We start from the raw sequence: 25,246 nt of genomic DNA, 5'->3' as shown, positions 1-25,246 counted from the left end.
CGAACGAGAAGCCATTGCAGGTGATTCTCTGGTTACAACTAGATAGATAAGAATGGAACCATGGAAGGTAGGGAGGTGGAAGAGGCAGCTGAACGGATGGTCTCAATTTTAGTGACAAAGAAGTCCATGATCTCCTCACACTTGTTGAAGGTGAGTGTGGAGGGGTCAGGGGAGAGGGGTTTAAGAAGATGGATTGTAGTGAAGACAAGCTGGGGGTTATCTTTGCATTCCATGATAATCCTGGAATAGTCGGCAGTTTTGGCAGAGGAGAGCAGGACCCGATAATGCTTTATGCGGTCCACCCAGATCTGGCGATGGATGGCTAAACCAGTTGCACCATAAACGTTCAAGTCTGTGTCACTTAAGGGAGTGGAGATGAGGGCTGTACCGGAGGAACGACCAGGGTGAGAGAGCGAGTAATGGTTTAAATGGGGCCAAGGGCATCAAAGGTGGAGGTGAGTGTATGATTGAGCAGATCAGTAGCTGCAGAAATGTCATGGTGAATGGAGGGCCCAAAGGCTAGACAGTTGGGGATTCAAAAGGGCCCAGCAAACCTGGATCCTATTTACAAGGAATTCTGCTGCACTCCTGCCTGACTTACAGCAGCAGTATGCCCAAGAAGATGCAGGGGGGGTGGGCCCATAAAGTTTCAAGGGTGGCAGTTGCCCTCCATAATCTCATTCAAATGCTGCTCATCTGCAAGGCTAAGTGAATCTGGATCCTGACCCTGTCCTGACCTAGGACCATCCACAGATGCACTTCCAGTAAGGTCATTGTGTGAACAATCAGGAGTAGGAACCTTGACTGAATTTTCCCTTCAAGAGTTGGAGCACTCCTAACACCCACCAACCTGAGATCAACTAACTCAGAAGAGCCCCGGAATTGAACTCGATACCTTCATGGTCATTATGGCTCAGAGATAGAAGCACTGAAAATCCACAATCTTCTTGGTGGATTCAGGGCACAATCGGGTTGGGTTGGGTGGGGTGGGATGGTTTGGGTCGGGGAGGGCGGGTCCTGCATCCACCCCCTTTGAACCTGATGTCACAAAATGAGGCTGGATTGTAGGACCCAGTGGAATTCTCATTAGTCTTGCCTCTAGTGATCCCAGTGTACTGTACGCAAACATTAAGCAGATGTACTGTACTTTTAAGGTGGCAGAAGTGGGACCTACTAAAGTCTGTTGCAAAGCGATTGGCTGCGGTAAGCAAAGGCCTATTTTTGAATGATTCCAATACTTGGACAGGATCTGCTGATACCGGTCCTCAGTAGCTGTCCAACATGGCAATTTCCATCATTCCCCACCTCAACAGGGACAGGCACGTAACTGGCCAGCACAAGGATAGGCCTGGTTCGCCATTGTTACGGTGGTGGGGTGGCATCACAGATTACTGAGGCAGAGGCAGAGGCTCCAGTTGGAACCTACAAGGCTGCTTTGCCAGCATTTTATACACATTGCATAAACCTTTGCAACCAAATTTCAATAACTTTTGCAGTAGGGTTTGTTTTCTTGAGGGTATATTCCCATTTAAAAAAAATATACAAGATACTTTGTTCCTACTCACCACAATATGCACTATCCTTAATCACATTGGTGATTTGCTCTTAGCCCTTTAAATATTACATAGAATGTACAGCACAAAACAGGCCATTCAACCCAACTGGTCTATGCCGGTGTTTATGCTCCACACAAGCCTCCTCCCACCCTACTTCATCTAACCCTATCTGCATACGCTTCTATTCCTTTCTCCCTCATGTACTTATCTAGCTTCCCCTTAAAGGCATCTATGCTTTTCGCCTCAACTACTCCATGTAGTAGCAAGTTCCAAATTCTAACCACTCTAGGTAAAGAAGTTTCTCCCGAATTATTTATTGGATTTATTAGTGCCTACCTTATATTTATGGCCCCTCTACCAATTGCTGTTCTGAAACTATCTACTATAAAGGTGCACAAGAACAGACTGAAATAACAGCATAGAAATTCTGTTCCCTGGTCAGGGCGATACGCTGCAAGTGGGCCCCAGCATATCATTCCATGGCTGCATATGGGTAATTATGGGTGCGGCCTTTCACTTCATGGTGGAACGTGTTGGAGCACTATGAATAATCCACCGGCAAGTCATGATAGCCCTTTACAAAGTTAGTGGATAAGACGTGAATAGTCCTTCGTCGGTCAGATAAATTGGATGATCTGTGAGCTTAATGCAAAGGCCAGGTTCCAAATTTGATTTCAGTGGAAATGAAAATCACCAGTTTCTATAGCAGGCAGCTAATCCACAACACCAGTTTTACAACCAGGTGTTAAGTTGAAAACGTACCCCACGGTATCCAACTCCATGAAATGCAAGTCTTTTTTAAAAAAATTCAATGCCTCACCTCCCAGACTCTAGGTTTGCTTTAACCCTGAAACACTTCTACATTTTTGTTGCTATCAAAAAGTACAAAATCCTTTAAGGTCTGTTTTGGAATAAACTATATTTTAGATTTTCGGTGTAAAAACGCTGAAATTTTCAGAGAACTATATAAAATGACACATGGTTCTTTAAAATGAATAAAATGACGCATGGTTCTTTAAAATGAATCATTTTTAAATAGGTATATGGTTCCACAAACTATTTTTGGCTCGAGGTGTAAGCTGCAGTTTGTGTTGCAGACTATGAGCAGAAACAACAAGACTCCTGAAAGTAACACTAATAACAAAATGTGCCGTTGACTATCAATATGTGGAGTGTTTCTTTGTTGTGTGATCTGTTGCAAAATCAGAGGCAGAGTTAAACATACTGTTTATGCAGTTTATTCTCACAACGGATTACATTTACAGTTGTAAAATCAGTGGGAAGCAGAAGAAAACAGCTACTGGACTGTAAATCAGCTGCTTAATGGCCTACTATACAGCTCTAACATAGATCATTTTCCATAACAATAAGTGTACATAGTTATGAGGATTAAAAAAAGATAAAATATCAGAGCCCTCAGTGGCTGCCTAGCTGCACAGCTCAGACTTCTAGCAATGTAACATACTCAATTTATGATCAAACAAGTTGGAGAGCTGTTGATATCAAAGCTAAATCTGCAATTTCAACAGATGTCATATCAACCAAGTAATACTGTTGGAATGTAGAACACAAGTCACTCTAACAAGGATTTCCAAATGGGGAGAAAGAAAACCTATATGTTGCACTTGCTCTGTCCACTGTACTATGCACCAACACTGTACAATACACAGGGCCTGGGAGCCAAGTCAATTTGACTGATCCTCACTGCACTTCGAATTTGTAAGAGCAGGCCATCCATTGATTTGCAAACAGATATGACATCCCATCCTGCCAACGGAATGTGCTTTCATTAAGGCAGCATAGTCAGTGCTCCTTTTAGGTGCAACACAAAGTGAGAAGTCCAAGCAGCTAAGGTTCATAAACGTATCACTGCTTGTATGTACAGTGATTGTCTGCTCTAAGGGTACGGCAGCAACTGTTATAATTTTAAGACTGTCGCTGCTACTGACCACATTGTGACTGAAAGAAGGATACATTGAACTCTGTGGTCCAAGATTGATCACCATCAATGCACACTGGGAAATGCCAGATTACAACAAGTAACATAAATAAAATTAAGTTTCAGATGTACATTGCAAAATCCTTTGAAGCTATTTTAGAGAAGAATGACTTGATATTTGCCAATCGTATCTTTGGAATATAAGGGCTGACTATGCCATCCTGCACTCTCAGCATGGGAAGACATGCTTGTAGGGAGTGTGGGCTGGACACAGGAATACAACAGTGTAGTCTTGATTCTCTGCCCCCACGCTCCCTGGAAGTGCAGCATTCCTGGTTAGAAGTGTGAGATAGTGGAATCATCCTTATATTGTTTATATTTTAGTTTGCACACGTGTTAACCTCTTGTGAGCAAGATGTTAAAAGGCAAATGCCAAGGTAAAAGCTGGTAGTCAGAACTCCTGCACAAGATCTTAAAAAGGGATAGCCATCCACAGAACCCATGACTACATTCCACATTATTTACCTGGTTTCAATGAGAAAGGTTACATGTGATGTAACAGGCACAAATACCAGAATAGTGATCAGTTACTGTACACACTGGTAGCTGAAATTATTTCTGAAGCTACTAGGCTCCTGCAAAATGACCCCCCCCCCCCACTAAAAGTAACGGACTTTAACCAGTTGATCATTTCTACAGATAATTAAACCAACAGGTAGGAGGGGATATGTTGGGAAGCACAAAGGGACATATTAATGACAGTCTGTCTGATAGACTCCTGATACTTCAACACCTACAATTATCATAAACCAAATCAGCTTTAAACTGGCTTTGTTCCTGTATCACAACAGTACTTTGGCTCACTGTAATGAGAGAATATGAAAAACTAATGTTTAATTATCTTCCTGTCAGTCTACAGTATTCAGAGATTAGTGCTAGCTACAATGTGAGAACCTACAGTAGAACATAATACAACATAATTACCAGAGATATTTCAATATAAAATACAATAAATAAAATAAAAAATATTTTCATTAATATGCTTTCTTTTTTAAAAGTTCACTTGCTGTCTTGCTTAAAATAGCTATATGGCATGCAAAGCAGTGATGCAGCAATTTGTCTAGAAAGCCACTGCTTGTAATGGATGCATAGATAACATTTGTAATCTAGTTACAACCAGCTTGTCTACTCGTTAAAAAAATAAAAATAAGTACTGATATTCTTCTACAAGTTTTGCATTTTATAGCAACAAAAGAAACAAGAAATAAAAACAAAAAAAAGTTGGCTTAGGTAATGGGTGTTTTATCCAAATTGGCAAAAAAATTACCTCCAAATAAAGAACATTTGGTCAAATCCAATCTGCATCTTTTAACACAGATCTGGCTTTGCTGCAATGTATATTAGTTTTAAATATTTTGTAAAAGCACTGCATACATTTTTGTGACCTCTGATGTAACATACAGCTTTCCTCTATTTGCAACTAATCTGCAGCCTCCATTTGTATCTCTGCAGCTTGCAAATATTTTGATTAGAGCAATTAGAACTGTATGTGTGACATCTCCTTCCTCCCAACAATAAAATCCAAATAAGAGTTTTAAATGGGAGCTCACAATTTGATTATGCTTTTCTGGTGAAATATTTACATTTTGTCCAAATGCATCATGAAATTAGAGAAAGCAAACTTAAAGGTTAATTGATTTTGAAGCCGGGCAACACCTTTTGGTGCATGGTTAAAACAGGAAGTGAGACTGGGATTTCTTGAAAAGCGTTAGTACAGACAGTGCACTGCTAATACCTGCCGCCATTCTGGGAGGTAAATGAGTGTAAAGTGAAATCTGTATATTAGCTCTTTGGATTTATTCCCACTGGTCACTTGCTGATTGTATATGTGCTCACAGTCTCACTTATAAGAAAACCTTCATCCCCACGCTGCTGCCACCATTAATTTCTACATTAGCATTGCTCTCCATGCACTAGATGCTGCATTGCTAGCAGTTTTCACCTCAGCTTAGATCCATCTGTCCTGTTCAGTCTCACATACCTCCAGTTCAGTTGGTGAATCATGGTATAAATTTATCACTTTCCTCTTCCTTGGTTTTTATTTGTAATTCTGTTACTCATTTAACCTTAGTCTTCAACTTGAATCTAACTCCTACATCTAAAGCAAAAAATGGAAAGGGAGATTTGAACTGGAAATTTAGTGACACCGGTTGCATTATCATTGAAACTTGTGTAAGGAATTAAACTCAATTTACTTCCATAAAGAAAAAAAATACCCCTCAAATCCAGCAGTTTAAGTCAGGTTGCTCGCTAGGGCAACTGATATGTGGATTCCAACTTTCCTTGTTCTGTGATCTGAATGCTTTAAAAAGGCATTGACTAGTTCTTCATTTTATCAGTCTCTCTTGTACATGGACTCTTCAACCACACCCCCCCCGCCCCCATCTCAAAGCAGGAGGAAACTACTGGCATCTTGATTATACAGTACAGCAAGGGAAAATTGAACCTGGTATTTAATACATGTAGCCAAAACTCCACTGCATGATAGGATGGAATACTCCCAGGTATTCTTGGCATATTTCCAAATGGCGTTGCATAAAGCAATAACGCAGATTTCATCAATGAATGGCCTGACTAGCAAATAAAAAATACACCACACACAGCTTCTGATTATTAGAAATGTAAAGATTTAAATGATTAAAAGCTGACAGTAACTAAAGAGTACTTAGTAAACATTTTGTTTTGTTTTCTAAAAAAATATTCATAGGACTTAAAAATAAGTTTATGGCTTTATGGCTAAATATTGTTCTATGTTACAGGGGAAATGTACATCTTGTGGCTAGAACAATGATTATGAAAGGAGCTTATGAAAGCTAACAAAACTGGTGAGATGCATGTCTCAATGTTTCAACATTAGTCTAAGTTGTTTGAATCATTACTTCTTCCACAAGCAGCAAACAGCAGAGCAACAGGGGATCACTTTTGATCACCTTATAAGTCAGGTACACATGATCACACAACTGCAATGGCCAAAAGGATACTACTGACTGAAAGGAAACAGTTCTATTATAGTCTAAACACCACTCACTATGTTACACCAGTGTTAGTGACAGAAAAAGTACACTGGTAAATACTTCTGGTGTAAGGTTGGTTGTGAGGATTCCAGCCTTAGTAGACAGTGAGACAAACTGCTTGGGCACCATTTAATCCAGGGCTTATAGAAATTCCAGACACCTTCCATCAGTTAGTGAACTCAAACGTTGATAGCAGAAAGTTATTCATGCGCCTCTCAATATCATGTCATGATGAGGAATGAGATAACATGCTCGTCTTACATTAAATCTGACAATAAACAATATATGTTGAAGACAAGAGGATCAGCATATATAACTTGAAGGCTCAACATCTGCATGGATCATGTGTTATTTCAGTTATTACTAGACTCTAGTGTCTAAAGGGATCTTTCCAGATCCTCTTTATGGTGATTCAGATACTGGTCGCTTTTGTTTCAAAGTGTCAATGAGAGACAAAACTCCACGTTTTACACTGGTGGTGACACGCCTTGTCACAGAGTCTGTTGGAGGACCAGAAGAGCACATCCTTGGAGGAGGAGGTCTGGCTACTAAACACTTCTGGTACCGAAGCTGCAAATAAAATCAGACATTAAATGCAATAAGTTGGTGAGTTTTCAACCACAAAAAAATGTAGGTTATACTTAGACACTTTTACAACCATTAAATCATTTCCTTGAAAAAATTATATGTCTACCTTATTAATCTTTTCAATTTTAAAATTCAAGGTTTAACACAACTACTGAAACAGGATATAAAAAAGTTAAACCCACAAAATAATGAACATGTAGTACATTTGTAATTTGACAGTATAGCTGTGATACATAAAACAGGCCAAACTACAATAAAGCTGCAATGTCAAATTAAATAAAAATTAAAAGATAAAGAAAAATAACCAACTAGCAAAAATAATAATGTTACAATCACAGAATGGCTGGAAATATCAGAGCAGGATAAGAAGCCACGTTTAAAAATTATGCTGGCATCCATCTATGATGCCAGTTTGTGCCGGTCAGGAAGTTAGGAAGTAGTGCTGCTGAATCTACTCCAGCAGTCTCAATATGTCATGAGCTAAGAGTTCTTGGTTTCACATGGAAACATTTCAATATGACCAGCAAATCATGTCACAAACACATGGTTTAATAAGTCACTTATTTTTCAATGTTCACAACAATGTTAGTTGATTTAAGGGATACTGCAGCTTTTAAATATAATTTAATAAGGTGCCCTGAACTTTGCTCAGGGGGTACACACCATACATGCAGCCTGCACAGCCTCAGATACATTTCCTGCATTCGGCTCACACCAGAAGACGTGACACTCAAAACGCTGATTTCCTGTGTCCATAATAAAGGCAAATGTATGGATGTCTTTCCCTACTCCTATAAATGACAGGAAACGCACCCGGCACTCCAACAAAACATCGTCTTCATCCTGTTCCAGGTGGGTGAAAAAAAAAGAATGGAAATAGCTAACATATAGAGGACTACAACGGGTTCTTTTCCTTTATTAGTTTTAGTCAAATGGCAACATTTTAGCATTTGGAAATACAAATTTCGATGCCACAGACTTTAATTACTAAGTAAAAGATATAAAGTAGTTGAATTGATCATTATCAAACCTCTCCAATAGCCAGTGCTGATAGAATCACCTTACAAACTTCAATGAAACTGAATGTTTGGTGGAAAGTCTCCCCTTTGATGGAAATATGATAACTTTGCTCTCATTGCTATCTTCTTTTTAAATGAATGATTATACTTATTACTATGTTACATGTACTTTTACTGTAAAGAATACCGTACAAAGATTCCAAAGATGTTGTCTGAGAGAAATGGAGGAATTCATACCCTTACACACACAAACTTCTTTTACTCACCTTCTGCCTTATTACTGTAACAGTCGCATCAGCAACATTCATAATAACAGATATCCAGTCCTCCTTGTTAGCTGTGGCCATTAAACTGTCGATTGCTCCATTCAATATTTCTATACCTGTCAATCACAACATGAACGTGCAAGATTTATTAACAACATTCTTCTAATGCAATGTATTTTCTTTAACTTTCACCATTTATTAATGACTTGAACGAAGGGACCGAGTGTAATGTATCCAAGTTTGCTGACGATACAAAGTTAGGTGGGAAAGTAAGCTGTGAGGAGGACACAAAGGGCTCGATTTTGAAAGGGCAGCGGGATGGTAGCGGGGGGGGTGTCAATGGGCACGCGGGTAACCCGACTAATAAAATCTTACTGTTTCCCACGTGATAGCGAGTTAATTGGTGGCCCTTAACATGGCTTCCGGGTTTGCCGTCCGAAAGCTGCGCAATGGGAGGACTGCACTCCCCCAAGACAGGCTGTCAGCTGGAGCGGCTCTATTTAAAGGGCCATCACTCCAACGGCTTTTGCTGCAGCAAACACCAAAAAGGCACTATGGAGCAGCAGGGGTAAGGGTGCTCCAAGATTTGACGATGCCTCATTGCAGCAGCTACTGGCTGGGGTGAGGAGGAGGAGGGAAGTGGTTTACCCCGTGGACAGAAAGAAGTGCCCAGTCCATGCTACCAAGAAAGCCTGGCTCGAGGTGGCAGAGGAGGTCACCAGCAGCAGCAACATCTCCCGCACCTGGATCCAGTGCAGGAAGCGCTTCAATGACCTAACTAGGTCAGCAAAAGTGGGTACACTTATTGATTCTCCTACATTCCATGTTGTACATCACCGCCCACTCCCCCAAACTCATTCTGCACTGCCAAGACTACTCCATCACATCACTCCTCACACTCACTTAAGGCTCATCCTCAACTTACCTGCACTTCCTCACCTCCCCACCATTACCACTCACCCCAGTCCTCATCCAATGTGATGTCTCTGTCTCATACTCACCCTCTGATGCAACTCTTTCATGGTCAGCCCCACCCAAAGCAATGTATTCATCGGCTGACCACTTCATCATCACTCACTCCCTTCTAGAAGAGAGCGCAAAATGCACGCAAGAGGGCGCGGACTGGAGGGGGGCCACAACAAATAGTGGTCCACGCAGACGCGGAGCAGGAGGTCCTACAGATCAGCCGCACCCTCGAGCGCCTGTCCGTCGGGGACACCGAGACTGGCACCCCACAAACGTCTGATGACACATCTTTAACATTCATCACACACAACATGAATTGATGTTAACAATGCTTGGCATATTGAACACCTCAGTATGCTCATCGCAACATGACACATCTGTGATGATGCTTAATATTGCCTTCTGTTCTCTTAAAGGGCCTTCAACGACCACAGTGTCGGCAGAGGGCGATTCCTCAGAGCAGCTCCAGGCCTCTGAGGGTGCACCGTCACATCTCAGTGAGCCATCCACCAGCGCAGAAACTCACACCTCGGTGGGTCCTAGTAGTCAGTTAGTTGGGTTGACACCTGGTGAGTTACCACACACACGTGAGCACGAGCAGACACTGGTGGCAGGGGCAGCTGTGGAGAGTCCGCGTCGGCGGGCGCACTCCTCTCCAGGCTCTGCTCAACTGGACGCAGATGCTGAACCCCGGGGGCCATCCTTTAAAAGGAGTATGATCAAGGGAGAGCAGCACATTTGCAAGGTACTGGAACAGGTGCCACGCACACTCTCCACAATAGTCCAACTCCTGCATTTGTGGAATGGCGGTACAGGTAAGTGCGGGAATGTCTGCGATAAGCTTCAAGCAAGCTCACAAATGAGTCCATTCAGGCCCCGACAACAGTCATTAGGACTCAGGGTGAACAACATTTTGCCCACCTTAAATAGGTAGACAGATACACTAGCACTGGCCTTACAAGGCATTACACATGTCCTCCAAACTGTTGTTCAGCAGAATGGTAGGAGTGATGTGGCCCTGGCCCAGGGGAGGGATGATGGCGAAAGGGGACATGGAAGTGGGGATGCCTGTTGCCCCCTCTCACCCAGTACCCGCATTGCTGCCTCCTCTCCAGGTGGCCGAGTCTGCCCCTGCACAGGTGCAGGTGGAGCAGTCTTTGGAGGGGCCCTCACTGGTTTCAAAATCCAGAGGGCGTAGGCCGAAAGCATTTAAGCAGTCAGGGCATGAACATGAGCAACCTGCCACGACCTCTGCTGCAGCCACAGGGGATGCACCACGTAGAAGTAGTAGGAAGCCTAAGGATTTGTGATCACGAAGGGTATGCACAAGGGTGTTTGACAGACTGTCATGTTTTCCATTTATATTTGTTTTTTCTTATATTCACATTAAATGTTATCATTCTCACCACTACTGCCATTCTTGACTGGCTTTTGTGATAGGGCCCTTTCATGAGCTTCACCATGAATGGCGACACTTGATGCCACCCCATGGGTCACTTTACAGTGGATGTATGTGTAGTTGCAGGACTGTTTTGTGCAGGGGGGGCGCGGAGCTGGTGTTGCGCTGTTCTGTCCAGGTGGTCTGAGGACTGGACTCTACACACTTTCTGATGTTAGGAGAACCGTTCACAAATCAGTACTCCCTGGCCTCACGAGCAGCCAGGTGAGCTGCTGCTCTGCCCATGTGTTCATCCTCCTCCTCAGTGTGGATGGCAGATGTGGATGGGGCTTCCTGAAGCAGCACCCCTCTATGTTGTGCCATGCTGTGCAGGACACAACAAGCTACTATAATGTGTCCCACTCTGTTTGGTGCGTATTGAAGCGCTCCCCCAGAATGATCAAGGCACCTAAATCGCATCTTGAGCAGCCCCTATAAGCATGCTCAATTGTAGACCTGTTGGCAATGCGGCTGTCGTTGTATCGACGCTGTTGCTCGGTGATGGGGTTCCTCATGGGTGTTATGAGCCACGTGTGCAGGGGGGTATCCCTGGTCCCCGAGGAGCAAGCCCTTAAGGGTGTTCGGTGCGTGGAAGACCCCCGGGATGTTGGATTCCCTCAGAATGAAGGAATCATGGCAGCTGCCCGGGAATCTGGCACACACGTGAAGGAATCTTTTGAAGTGGTCACAAAAGAGCTGAGTGTTGATGGAGTGATAGCCCTTCCTGTTGATGAACAGTCCTGGCTCATGTGGAGGTGCTCGTATTGCTATTTGGGTACAATCGATTACACCCTTCACCCGTGGGAAACCAGCCACAGAGTGGAATCCCACTGCCCTCTCCATCTGGCTGAGGTCGTCCATGGGGAAGTTGACATATTGCAAGGATCTGCGGAACAAGCCATCGGTGACCTGCCTTATACACTTGTGTACAGATGACTGAGACACCCCGGCGATGTCCCCAATGGCACCCTGGAATGATCCAGAGGTGAAAAAGTTGAGGGCAGTGGTGACTTTGACAGCGACGGGTAATGACATGCCGCTCGGCACAGCCGGGAGCTGCTCGACATGAAGAAGGCTGCAGATGTGTGCCACCACCTGGCGACTCACCAGCCTCCGTATGCACTGCTCCTCAGAGAGGTCCACGAAGCTGAGCCATGGTCTGTAGACCCTCTACAGGGTCCTGCAACGTCGCTCCCTCTGTTATTGCCCCCTGTGCTCTTGTGCAGGGGCCTGTGGTGCAGCACTGTGTTGTGGAGCTCCAAGTGGCGGAAGTGCACGCCGTGCCTGTCCTCGGATGTAGTGGTGAATGCAGCCATGATGACCCCCCATCCTGATGGTGTCAGTTTGAGGGGGTCCAAAAAGTTGGTAAGTATGTATCAACAATTCTGAGTAGGAACCAAGAATTTTCAGTGTAAACACAAAGATGTGTGTAAACAGCCAAAAGTTTGTCTGAAAGAACCGAGTGCCCTGCTGCAATAACTCACCTTTTATCCCCATCTGTTAAACAAGCATTTCAAGGTCCAACTGGCTACTGGCTGAAACACGTCTCCTAAAACATGGAGTCTTTCCCACAGCACGGGAAACACGCTGAGGCTGAATGAAAATCGGTCCCCTACCTCAATCACCATGAAATTAACTACTTCAAATACTTAAACTATCTAAATAACTGTGTTAACTGTCATCCCGCCGGCTTTAATTGCCGGTGGGACTTCCGCATTCGTGAGGCATGCGCGCACACAGACGTGTCTGTGGGGAACCCGGAAGTCAGCGGGTTGGAGATGGCTTCCTCACCCGCTCGGGATTTCCCCAATTTTTGGAGCCCCCCCCCCCCCGCCCCCAACGCATCCGCACTTCAGCTTGAAAATCGAGCCCAAAGAGTCTGCAAAGGGATATGGACAGGTTAAGTGAGTGGACAAGAAGGTGGCAGATGGAGTATAATGTGGGGAAATGTGAGGTTATTCACTTTGGTAGGAAGAATAGAAAAACAGAATATTTTTTAAATGGTGAGAAACTTGGATGTCCTGGTACAAGAAACACACAAAGTTAACATGCAAGTACAGCAGGCAATTAGGAAAGCAAATGGCATGTTGGCCTTTATTGCAAGGGGGTTGGCGGACAAGAGTAAGAAAGTCTTACTGCAATTGTACAGGGCTTTGGTGAGACCTCACCTGGAATACTGTGTATAGTTTTAGTCTCCTTATCTAAGGAAGGATATACTTGCCTTAGAGGCGGTGCAACGAAGGTTCACTAGATTAATTCCTAGGATGAAAGGGTTGTCCTATGAGGAGAGATTGAGTAGAATGGGCCTATACTCTCTGGAGTTTAGAAGAATGAGAGGTGATCTCATTGAAACATATAAGATTCTGAGGGGGCTTGATAGGGTAGATGCTGAGAGGTTGTTTCCCTTGGCTGGAGAGTCTAGAACTAGAGGGCATAGTCTCAGGATAAGGGGTCAGCCATTTAAGACTGAGATGAGGAGGAATTTCTTCACTCAGAGGGTTGTGAATCTTTGAAGTTCTCTACCCCAGAGGGCTGTGGATGCTGAGTCATTGAGTATATTCAAGGCTGAAATAGATAGATTTTTTGGACTCCAGGGGAATCAAGGGTTATAGGGATCAGGCGGGAAAGTGGAGTTGAGGTCGAAGATCAGACATGATCTTATTGAATGGCGGAGCAGGCTCGAGGGGCCGTATGGCCTACTGCTGCTCCTATTTTTTATGTTCTTATATGTTTAGTCTCATTTTTAAAAATAGCATATTTCAATTATTTTATATTTTGTACTTATTTGGTAATACCACATCTGTACTGACATTAGAATGAATAAAAAATATTGCTTGTCTTTTAAAACAGTAAAACATATTATAGTAGAATATTATATTCAAAGTGATGCCTGAATATACTATGTTGGCCTGTTTTTATTCAGAACAAAAGCAATAACAATAAAAGTCCTAATATTTTTAATCCACCATAACTTACCTAACGGTTTGGCCACAGGTAACACACCGAGGTACTGAACATGAAACTTCTGTACCAGTTCCGTCTTTGGTGTTGGGAAATCTACTACAGAGCATAAAAACATTTAGGCACGTCAAATTACATTTTCTTCTGTCGCATGTGTTATTAATATCCACTTTTTTACAATTATATAACTTAGAGACACCAGCCAGAGTTTTTTGCTTGTGTGCTCACCAGCTCAAGATTCCTCCCCATTAATTTTAATGGACAGGAAATTCACAGGCAGGCAAAAAACCCCGACTACAAGCTCAAATAAATACATGAAAAGCTAAATTCTCAAAGACAATGTACTGCAGATCCACTGTATTCCCAGATTGATCTTGCTTATTGGTTTTTAAAAAATAAAATTGGCCTACACATCACTGAATTTCCTCCACTTCTGCAGGAGTTACATTCATTTGCACAAATATATCTGTTATGCCACTCCTATAAATGTAACTGCATTACATGATTCAATGCATCAGAACATTATCAGGATAGGAGATTTGGTCACAATGTCATATTGTCGTAAGGTCACAGTTGAATTATTTTCTTAAATCCATGAGTGGTCTAACTATATTCACAGCAACTCAGAACTACAGTTTATGTTAAAATGTTTTGCATTTACATTTGTTATACCAATTTTCAGGGTCAGCACTTGATAGTTTTCTAGCTTATGCCACCAACACAATTAAGTTACACATAGGTTTATATGTAAAAAGAAGTGCCTTTCACAACCTCAGGACATCCCAAAGTGCTTCACAGCCAAATTAAGTACCGAAGTGCAGTCACTGCTGTAATGTAGGAAATGCAGCAGGCAATTTGTGCACATCAAAATCCCACAAATGGCAAAGAGATAAATTACCAGATAATCTGTTTTAATGATGTTGGTTGAGGGATAAAGATTGGCCAGGACTCCCCTGCTCCTCTTTGAAATAGTGCCATGGGATCTTTTACATCCACCTGAGGGGACAGGTGGAGCACCATAACTTACCTAATGGTTTAACAACTCATCCGAAAGACGACACCTCCAATAGTGCAGCGCTCCCTCAGTACTGCATTGAAATGTCAGCCTAGATTATGTGTTCAAGTCTCTGGAGTGGGACTTGAACCCACAATCTTCTGACTCAGGCGAGAGTGTTGCCACTGAGCCACAGCTTACACCTAAAAAAAAGCCACGTTCCTTGAAATGGACTAGATCTGTTTTTTCAGAAAAATGTTACCTTGTAGAGGAACATCGAGGTTCACATTGACTCGTTCCTGAGAGACGCTGCAAGCCACAGCTTTGGCGTTCCTCCGTTCCGCCATAATCTGCAGAAATGGTCAATAGGTTATCATTCTGAATTAATGAAACAGAGTTAAAGCCTTGCATCATACTTACAAGTATCAGTTGCCAACATCTGAGCAAAATTGTGAGATAGAAAGGAAGAACAAACATATTTATATAGAGCCTTTCATGGCGTCAGGACGTCCCAAAGGGCATCACATCCAACGCAGCACTTATTTGAAGTAAAGTCACTGTTGTAATGTAGGGAAATGCAGCAGCCAATTTGCGTACAGCAAAGTCCCACAAACAGTAATAAGATAAATGACTAGGCAACCTGTTTTTTTTTAGTGGCGTTGGTCTTCTTTGAATAAAACCAAGCAATATTTAATGTCCACTTGAGAGAGTAGATGGGATCCTGGTAAAGCATCTCATCCGAAAGATGCCACCAAGTACAATGCTCTCTTTCCCCCGTTTTCTGGTTTGCTCTCTTCTCTCTCGTTGCTCTTTCTCTTCCCCCTTTCTGGTTTTTGCTATTTCTCCGGTTTGGTATCTCCCCTACCCTTTCTGGTTTGCACACTCTCTCCTTCCCCTTTATCAGCTTCGTACACTCTCTCTGTCTTTCTAATTTGCTCTCTCTCGTTTGTTCTCTCTCTGCCCCACCTTTCTGGTATGTGCCCTCGCTCTTTTTGATTGGCTCTCTCCCCTTCTCCATCTGATTAGCACTCGCTCTTCCTCTTTTTTGGTTTGTTCTCTCTTTGTCTCCTCCCTTTTCTAGTTTACTCTCTCACTCTTGCCGGTTTGCTCTCTTCCCTCAATATTCCCCCCCCCCAACTTTCTGGTTTGCTGTTTCCTTCTCTTTTTGGTTTGCTCTCCCTATCTTATTATCTCTCTCTCTCTCATTTGCCCTCTCTCTTTCTCCTTTTCTGGTTGGTTCATACACTCACCTTTTCTGGATTACTCTACTTTTCTGATTCACTCTGCAGAATCTCTCTTTCTCCCTCCTTTTGGTTCACATTTCTGATCACTTCCCCGTTTCTGGTTCACATTTACCCTCTATTCCTCAAATCTGATTCACACATTCTCGCTCTGCAACCCTCTTCTGGTTCTCAATCTCTCTTTTGCCCTTATGCTTTACATTGTCTTCCTCTTCCTCCACCCCCCCCCCCCCCCCAATTGTGCCCTTCTGGTTTGACTTTTACTCCCCCCAAGTATGCATTCTCTTTCTCACAACCCTCCCCTTCTGGTCTACACTTTCACCTACCAGTTTGCATTCTCTTCCCCCTCTTCAGCTTTTTGTCTCTCCTCCCTTTTGTTACCTCTCGCACCCATTGCGCTTTGCGTGGGAAGCCCATAGAATGGAACAAAGCCAGTCAGAAAGTTGACAGGGCTGCTGACTAGGAAGACAACAGAATGGGGCCACTAACTAAGATGATTGAGATTGGGACTCCTAAAGTTGCCCTGAATGTCATGTAGAGTGGGCCACTAAAACAAGGAACATGTCAGCAATGTAATGCAATCAGAGCTGTTACAGCAAAAAGGAGCCTGCAGTTTAGCAAGATTGCCAAGTTCCCCAACATCAACATCTTGGGTGTCACTAATGACCAGAAGCTGAAGTAAACCAGCCATATTAACACTGATAGAAACTGACAAATGGCTCTCCTTTTGAGCCCTCAAAGCCTCTCTGCCGTCTACAAGAGTCAAGTCAGGAGTCCAATGGAATACTCATCACTCACTTGGATGGGTGCAGCCACAACATCACTCAAGAAGCTCAACAACACCCAAGGACAGAACAGTTTACTTGATCTATGCCCCTGCTACTGGACTAAATTTCCATTCCTTTCACATACATACATATATACTAGTTTTGAAATCCTCAACATTTGATTCAAAGCACAGCTCTAAGTATATATCTATCTTTCTATACATATATCTCAGTTGGCCTACTTATAGGTTTGGTAACCAATTACTGGCCTACACGTGGAGAATAATGCAACTTTGATTTCAACTGGAATAAGCAGGCAAAATTTGAGATTTCTATCAACCAACCCACTTGGTCCAGTGTATTGCAATATGTCTGAATGACATGTTAGATTATAGTACATGGGACCAAGTTTGCCTTACAGACAGTCTGAAGTTCAGATGAAAATAATGCCTAACTGTACAAATGAAGACTAAAACTACAGTGCACAAATCAGATCTAATACAGCAGCATTGGAAAATGCTAATCCCAAATATGCACAATAGAACTGTAATGTTCACATTTGCCAAACAAAAACAAGAACACTGAACAGACCAGGTCACTCAACAGACATTCACATCGACAACTTGTTCTAACCAGTTGTCAGTTATAACCATCCTCACGTCCAGATACTCTATTTAGTGGCAGGAAAAAAAATTACCATTCTATGATAATTACATTTACTGGTAAAATCAACATATTCTGCCAAACTATCCAATAGCAGTGTAGGGCTAATTTACCATCCATCTAACTTTTTAGGGTTGACATATTGATATTGCTTTGTTGGTTTTAACATTCAATCACTCTTAAAATGAACACCATAAGTTAAGAAATAATGAACATTAAAGCACATGCAAACTTCAGCAAGGAATTGAATTGTTTTAAACAATCAATAACATCAGCACATTTATTGTACCAATTTACATGCTGACAGTTGCAGCCATTTACTGTAAAGTTCATATTAATCTTTCATAATTACTTACAAAGCTAACCAAGTGTCAAAAGATTCAAGCCCCACATTTAAAAAAAATCTGATTTCACAAGTAGAGGGGACCTGAAGACATTTTAGAACATTTCATTTCTAAAGCCCTTGGTACAAACTAACATAAATAACCATTAGTCAGGGCGGGGAAATGTTACGGACTCATCTGTTGCCAAGGTTTTGTGCAACAGAGCTGTTCGAATGGCACAGATCAGGGTCAGTAAGCCGCAGAATCTGGGATGAAGAATGTTTTAGAAGATTTAAGCACACAGTCAAATCTCAAAGGATAACTATTGTGTACATGTCCAATCATACAATCGGTTATAAATGTGATTATATACTGGATGCAAAGTTTCTACTTAGATTTCACAATCAACTTGCCATAATGTCATCACAGACTGTTAATAGTATTCATTGCACATCAAGAATATTCACAATATGGGACAGTGACCCCCCCTCCCCCCATAAAATTATACAAAGGTCCTTTCATCAGAGGACTCTGATCTTGAGCTTTGGATGGTTATCAGCTGGATATGGTTTGGTCTGGAATCTCAAACTGTCACTGGAATACACTGATTAGATTACAGCCCTGGCTGTAAACATTGGCAGGTAGCCACTCTTTTTTGTTTAAAAAGGCTGCATTTACACTCTATTTGTAGTGTCAGTGCAAGGCAGTTTTCGCTTAACACAAACACTAAATTGTAACTGTGAACATTATAACATAAATCTAGAACCAGAGCCCTGGGCGTCTACAGATTTGTTCTGCTTTGTTGAGGACTCAGGTCGGATCTCCTGACTCTGTATTTACACTAGCATTAGTGCAGAGGAATGGATACTTGGGGTGGTCACGCAACAGTTTAAGAGTTACATAATGGGCAGTTTTTGTTTATTTCATCACTCCCTTCCACTCCTTCATCATTGTAAACAATTTTACAACACCAAGTTATAGTCCAGCAATTTTATTTTAAATTCACAAGCTTTCGGAGGCTTCCTCCTTCGTCAGGTAAACATTTACCTGACGAAGGAGGAAGCCTCCGAAAGCTTGTGAATTTAAAATAAAATTGCTGGACTATAACTTGGTGTTGTAAAATTGTTTACAATTGTCAACCCCAGTCCATCACCGGCATCTCCACATCATGACTCCTTCATCAATCAGCATGAAGTCATAGATCTCTCTGTTCGGTTTCATATATCCAGGGTTGAAACTCTTTGTAATAACACAATGCCAAGTTGCACTTGGTAGAGCAGGGCTATTTGAGCCACTGATTTGTATGCTTTTCACCAATCTTTTTTTACACGAACGCTGCAGTTCTGGTATAATTGCAGTCTAAATCTGTATGCCATTCAGTTAAAATTGCAACTCTATTGCTTCAGATATGACTGCTGATTTTTATGACTTCTGCTCTCATCATTTGCCATCTTCATGATTTATTCTGGGGATAGAAGGTGCGTAAGCATGTGAACACACCCCCTCCTCTCCCCCCGGTGATGCAGATGACTTAGCCAAAAGATGATACTTTTCCCTTTAGACAGGGGAAAATAAAACATTGGTGCCCAATGCCTTATTTCAGCAAAATCAATTCATTTTTGCATTTATGACAGCTCAGAATGAAATGCAACTGAAGATTCTTATGCTGAATGATATAACCCAGGTCATTATTGTAAAAGCATAATTCATAAAAAACCCAGGAATCTTAAATATTGAGAACATCTTTGAAGGTTAATTACACCCTGAACAATGGCTATTTTTCATTCGTATAGAAATTTTTGAGCTAACGGAACACAAACACATTTTACCCTTGCTCTCACCTTGGAGCAGATTTCGTGAAGACTGGTTGCGATGGCTTTCGCTGGTGTATCACATCGGAACACATGACATTTTAGGATTCGTGTATCTTTATCTCTTGCTACATAGGCAAAATCCCTGCACAAATAAGAATGTGAGATATTAACTGCAATTATTTATCTAATCTGCCTCTTGCACCATTTAAGCATGAAAATCAAGATTAATTTAAAAATGAGCAAAATATATTAATCCTTCAGCAGTTTACCTTTTGAAATATGATTCATATATAGGTGTTCTGAAGTACACACTTTAAAGGGGCACTGCCTTCATGACAAGTATTTGACAATTCTGTTCTCATTTATTGAGGGAGAAGCAGCGTGCACTATTTTAAACACTAGGACATTGTGCACAAATGACAATGACGCTACTGACATCATCCTTAAAATACTGGTTGATAATTAACTTTTACTGATATACACTGGTACAGTACAGTTATCTCAATAACTTTCAGATATACTATAAGCCTAGAAATGACTGGTGACAGTATCAGTGGTCAATGCTTAAGGCGCTGGTATAACAGTCCTCTGTTATTTTGGCAGAGACATCAATCCATTAAAATAGCAGACAGAGAAACGTTATTTGAATGTATTCCGCTGCTGACATTGCCAACGGTAATTTACAGCCTACAGTGCCACAAATTATAAACCAGACAGATTGTGTATTTTGTTCGGTATTTAATTTATTGCAATATTTCATGTAAAAGGGTGTGATTTTTTTCCCCTAACAACCTGGCGGTAATAATTCCGATTCTACAGCGCATGTATCTTGAAACGGCAACAGAAACATGGCACAACAATAAAAGCAATCATGTCTAAGGTAATGAACTATTTCCCATTATAAACCAACACTTACCAGTAAACTTAAGGCAGCAATTCAATCTCTGGGTTCAGAAGATGAGGGTAACCATCTGCAGTTCATGTTCTCTGCACCCCTGTACTAGAGCATCGCCTCATTATAAGCGATTTATTACAGCAAGTCATTTGTTCAAATCTGGTCATAAAACCGGCACTTCCAGACTTCTTGAATGCAAAATTGTAGAACTCGGGTAGCAGATTGCGCTACATTTGCAGGGTTTGTCGTAGGGTGACACATGCGCTGTAGATTATATTTTACTGAGGTGTTTACTATTCTCTATGTTACATAATGTGGAAAAATGTAATAATATGCTTCCTAAGAAACAGCACTTCTTTAAATGCATTCCCAACCTTCCCAAATAAAATTAAAACACATCCCTTGAAAAATACCATAACTGCAACTGCAGGCTAGTTGCTAGAAAGCTGGTGAAATTTTGCTCAATCCATTAATCCCTTAACTGAAGGACAGTACAGATACGAGCAGCACACCATTGCAGTAGACCAGAGACAGTATAGTTTTAACGGTCAGAAAATTACAGGGATTTCACACCCAAACTCCTGGTATGTGCACCTGGTGGGGAAAGCTCTGCACTGAAGGTACAAATTTGTAAAATTACCCTTATATGCCAACACTTAACTTGAAGTCGAAGATTCATTTGCTATATAAAAGCTATTAACAAAATCAGGTAACTGAACATAATCGACTAGCAAAAATAAAACATTAACCAATACTACAGGGTCCGTGAACCAGAAAGATATCAATTTGCAGTTATGTTCATATAAAAATGAGAGTGAGCGATTAGCATTGGGCAGTTCAAACAATGTCCCATCGATCCAACCATTTCCACGTGTCATAGCACAGTGGACCTTCTCTGCAATGCTGTCTTTTGGAGGCATATAAAATGCATGTTAAGACAAAGTTAGCTAGTGCCATTGGCCAGTATTACCCAAGTAAATTACAAAGACTAAGTTAATGTGGAACATCCCATCAGTGATGAAGGTTACGTACCTAATGAGCATTTTAAAGCAAACTAAATCGCTTCCTATAGCATTCCAATTATCTTCTGAATATTCTGTTGATCCTAAGTTATAATGTTAAATATTATAATTGATTATTCAAATTATGTGGTGCTTTAATACTCCAGTGAAGAGAGGCAGTTTTCATCTCACTTCCAAGGTGTTTTACTGCCACATTGTAAATCCCTTCAGCTAGCACTGATGTTCAACTGTGTTGCCTTTAACAGCCCCAAAAAGGAGGTCATACAGATGGTCATAGGTCTGGTAAAAATGTCTGGCTTAGAGCCTGAATACTTCATTGTATTTTGTTTTACTTAAAAATCCAAATTGGATTTCAAACGAATTTTTCACAGCAGAATGGGGTTGCTCCAAATGTGTGCACTGTGCTTTTAAACGTTCACATTCTAAATGCTGCCTTTGTTTTCAACTTTGGCATTTACAGAATCCACATTTTACTGTAAAATATGAAATGCACTTTGAAAGAAGGAAAAGAAACAAACATGTCAGAGCTACATCAACTCTACAAGCAGTACTTTCTTTGGGTATTTACTATCCCTGTTGTTTAAATTAACCTATCTTATAGACATGGTGGACAAAAGATTCAATTTGATTCAATTATTAGGTGAGAATGACCTTTATTCTATGGAGGCAAAAATCATGCAACTAGCATGAAAGGAACTATCTCCTGGACAGAGAACTAGCTATCAGCAGAAAGCCCTTGTTTAAAAACAAATATTTCCATTAAAAGGAACTTGCTTTAAGAAAAACATTTTTTTTTGAAAATGAGGCTCTCTTTCTTCCTTTCTGCACTAGCCCCAGTAATGGAGTTGGGACACAACCGACTACCAGGCCTTTATCATGGTTGCTCTAAAAATGGCTGCAGAAAGGTACATAAAAGCAGCCTGGAGTATTTTCCTTCTCCTCCTGTGAGAACCCTTTGGCTTTTTCCCCCAGAACAGTATGGCTAAGATGGGGAAGTAAGTATATGAGATTATGCTTGTGATTCTCCAGACCATGGAGTTCTTGATTGTTGCCCTGCAGAAGGCACTGAGCAGAGGCCCTGCACTGGGTGGGAGGTGGGGGGGTTGCGGGAGGTAGGATGAAAAAGAAGAAATAAATGTAAATAAATACAAAGGGGTGAGATTCTACAAATATTTCATCATTTAAAATAAAGGAAAACACATTGGGCTCGATTTTCGCACCTGCGATCGGTGCGTTCGTGGCGGGGGGGGGGCTGCGAAAATCCGGGATTCCCGGGGTGGGTCTGGAGCCCGGCTCCAACCCACCCACTTCCGGGTTCTCCACTGACGCGTCGACGTGCGCACGCAGCCCCCACATGTGGGACTCCCGCCGGCAATTAAAGCCAGCGGGGTGCCACTTAAAGTACTTAAATAGGTACTTCAGGTTGTTTACAGACCTGATTGACCTGATATTTTAGGAGGGCTGAGATTTTGAAATTAACAGACTGTTTCCCGTACTGGGGGAAACACTCCCAGTTCAAATGGACGTGTTGCTGCCATCAGCCTGTGGCAGATGCAAAGGTCCATTTGACAGGTGGGGGGGGGGGGGCAGAACCTCACTCATTGCAGGAGACCACTCTGTCACTTTGGACAAAGTTTGGCCTCCACCACCCTCCCCCTAACAATCAAATTCACAAACTTGCACACTTACCCCGGTGTCCAGACACATGTACCTACCTTGCGGACCCCCTCAGATGTACATCTTCCGGATGGGGGCCGCCGTAGCTGCAGTCATGACCTCCTCGGAGGGCAAACAGCATCACCAGCCTTGCTGGCCACGCCGTACACCTCTGACACGTGGAGCTCCACAACACAGTGCTGTGACACATCCACCTGCACAGCAGGAGGGAGGGCAACCGCAGAGAGAGATGCGCGCAGTGGGCACTACCCTCGCCACAGGGTCCACAGACCGAGGCTCAGCTTTCTGGACCTCTCTGAGCAGCAGTGCACACGGAGGCTCAGAGTCACTCGACATGTAGTCGTGGACATCTGCAGCCTCCTTCATGCCGAGCTGCTCCCGGCTGGCCCGAGCACCATCTTCTTACCTGTCGCTGTCATAGTCACCACTGCCCTCAACAACTTCTCCTCCGCATCCTTCCAGGGTGCCACTGGGGACATCGCCGATGTCTCTCAGTCGTCTGCACAAAAGAACCCTGCAAATACACTTACACCCACTCTGCAGTGACACAATGGGTGGCATCAGTTGTGGGTCTTCATTGTGATCCTCAGGAAAGGGCATTATTGCACAAACCAGACAAGATTCGCAAAGACGTGGCAGTAGTGGGGACAATATAATATGTAATGAGTTGATCAGAAATTAAATATAGGTAAAAACCATGACAAACCCTCAAACACCCTTGTGCATCCCCCTCATGCTCACGACACGTTTGCCGTACGCTTCCTACTGCACATATGTGATGCATGCCCTGTGGCTGCAGCACAGGTAGTGGCAGGTTGAGTGAGGCTGACCGTGAAAGAGATGCATGAGAGGGTGAGTATGAGATAGAGCCATGAGATTGTATGAGGATTGGGTTGAGTGGTAGTGGTGGGATGAGTACTGGCGAGGTGAGTAAGTGCAGGTAAGATGATGATGAGCTTTGAGTGGGTGTGAGGGGTGATGTGATAGAGTAGTGTTGGCAGTGCAGAAGGAGATGTGGGGTGGGGGCGGTGATGTGGCAGACGGAGTGTAGGGGAATGAGTAAGTGTACTCACTTCGGCTGACCTACTTAGGTGATTAAAGCGCCTCCTGCACTGTATGCAGGTGCGCGATATGTTGGTGGTGCTGGTGACCTCCTCTGCCACCTCGAGCCAGGCCTTCTTGGTGGCAGAGGCAGGCCTCTTCCTCCCGCCCACCGGGGGGGGAAGATCTCTGTCCTCCCCCTCCTCCTCACTCCATCCAATGATACCTGGCATGAGGCATCATTAAGCCTGGGAGCAGCCTTCCCCCTGGGCTGCTCCATGCTGTAATTTTTCCTATTTTCTGCAGCATCAGTCAGTGGAGGACTGCCCCTTTAAATAGAGCTCCTCCAGCTGACAGACCTTACTGCGCATGCGCAGTCCACCCGCCGCGCAGCTTATCAGCGGGAAACCCGGAAGCACAGGTAAGTGGCTCCAATTAACCTGTGATTCCGTGCGGAGCACACTGATTTCACTGGGCGTGTTACCCACACGCCCAGTCGACCCGCCGCCCTGCTAATATCGAGCCCATTATGTTGAACTTTATATTAAGATTGTATGCAGTTTTCCTGCTCACCGTAATCGGCTCAGACCTCCTATAATGTAGCTTCCAATGGGTACAGGAAAAAAAAGGTATGTAATAATGAGATTCCACTATAATTTTAAACAAATCCTTGGGAGGAATGGAGGAAACTATTAGTTGAACTCCTCCAAATCAAACAAAGAGATCAATAACAGTTTGTATTTATATAGCGCCTTTGACGTAGTAAAACGTTCCAAGGCTCTTTACAGCAGCGTTATCAGACATAATTTGACACCGAGCCACATAACGAGATATTAGGATAGGTGACTAAATGCTTGGTCAAAGAGGTAGGTGTTAAGGAGCATCTTAAAGGAGGAGAGAGAGGAAGAGGGGCAGAAAGGTTTAGGGAGGGAATTCCAGAGCTTAGGGCCTAGGCAGCTGAAGGCACGGCTGCCAATGGTGGAGCAATTAAAATCTGGGATA

The 25,246-nt window shown here is 42.7% G+C and overlaps 1 protein-coding gene across 3 annotated transcripts in view; it reads right to left on the bottom strand.

Moving 5' to 3' along the window:
* Window positions 1–2,778: 2,778 nt before the first annotated feature.
* The window catches only part of LOC137324256 (amyloid beta precursor protein binding family B member 2-like), a 275,413-nt gene continuing 252,945 nt past the window's right edge, over window positions 2,779–25,246 (bottom strand). For 2 of the 3 annotated variants that reach the window (XM_067988401.1, XM_067988408.1), the window contains exons 11-16: window positions 19,637–19,751; window positions 15,064–15,151; window positions 13,823–13,906; window positions 8,443–8,558; window positions 7,821–8,000; window positions 2,779–7,139 (exon numbers count right to left, since the gene is read on the bottom strand). In XM_067988401.1, coding sequence (XP_067844502.1) covers window positions 6,972–7,139; window positions 7,821–8,000; window positions 8,443–8,558; window positions 13,823–13,906; window positions 15,064–15,151; window positions 19,637–19,751 — 751 coding nt within the window. In that variant the 3' untranslated portion in view covers window positions 2,779–6,971. The remainder of the gene's footprint in view (window positions 7,140–7,820; window positions 8,001–8,442; window positions 8,559–13,822; window positions 13,907–15,063; window positions 15,152–19,636; window positions 19,752–25,246) is intronic. The other variant, XM_067988415.1, reaches the window with a different exon arrangement.

The sequence above is a fragment of the Heptranchias perlo genome, chromosome 1 (assembly GCF_035084215.1).
Source record: "Heptranchias perlo isolate sHepPer1 chromosome 1, sHepPer1.hap1, whole genome shotgun sequence".
NCBI lineage: Eukaryota > Metazoa > Chordata > Chondrichthyes > Hexanchiformes > Hexanchidae > Heptranchias > Heptranchias perlo.
This window is presented reverse-complemented; position numbering and strand designations above follow the sequence as displayed.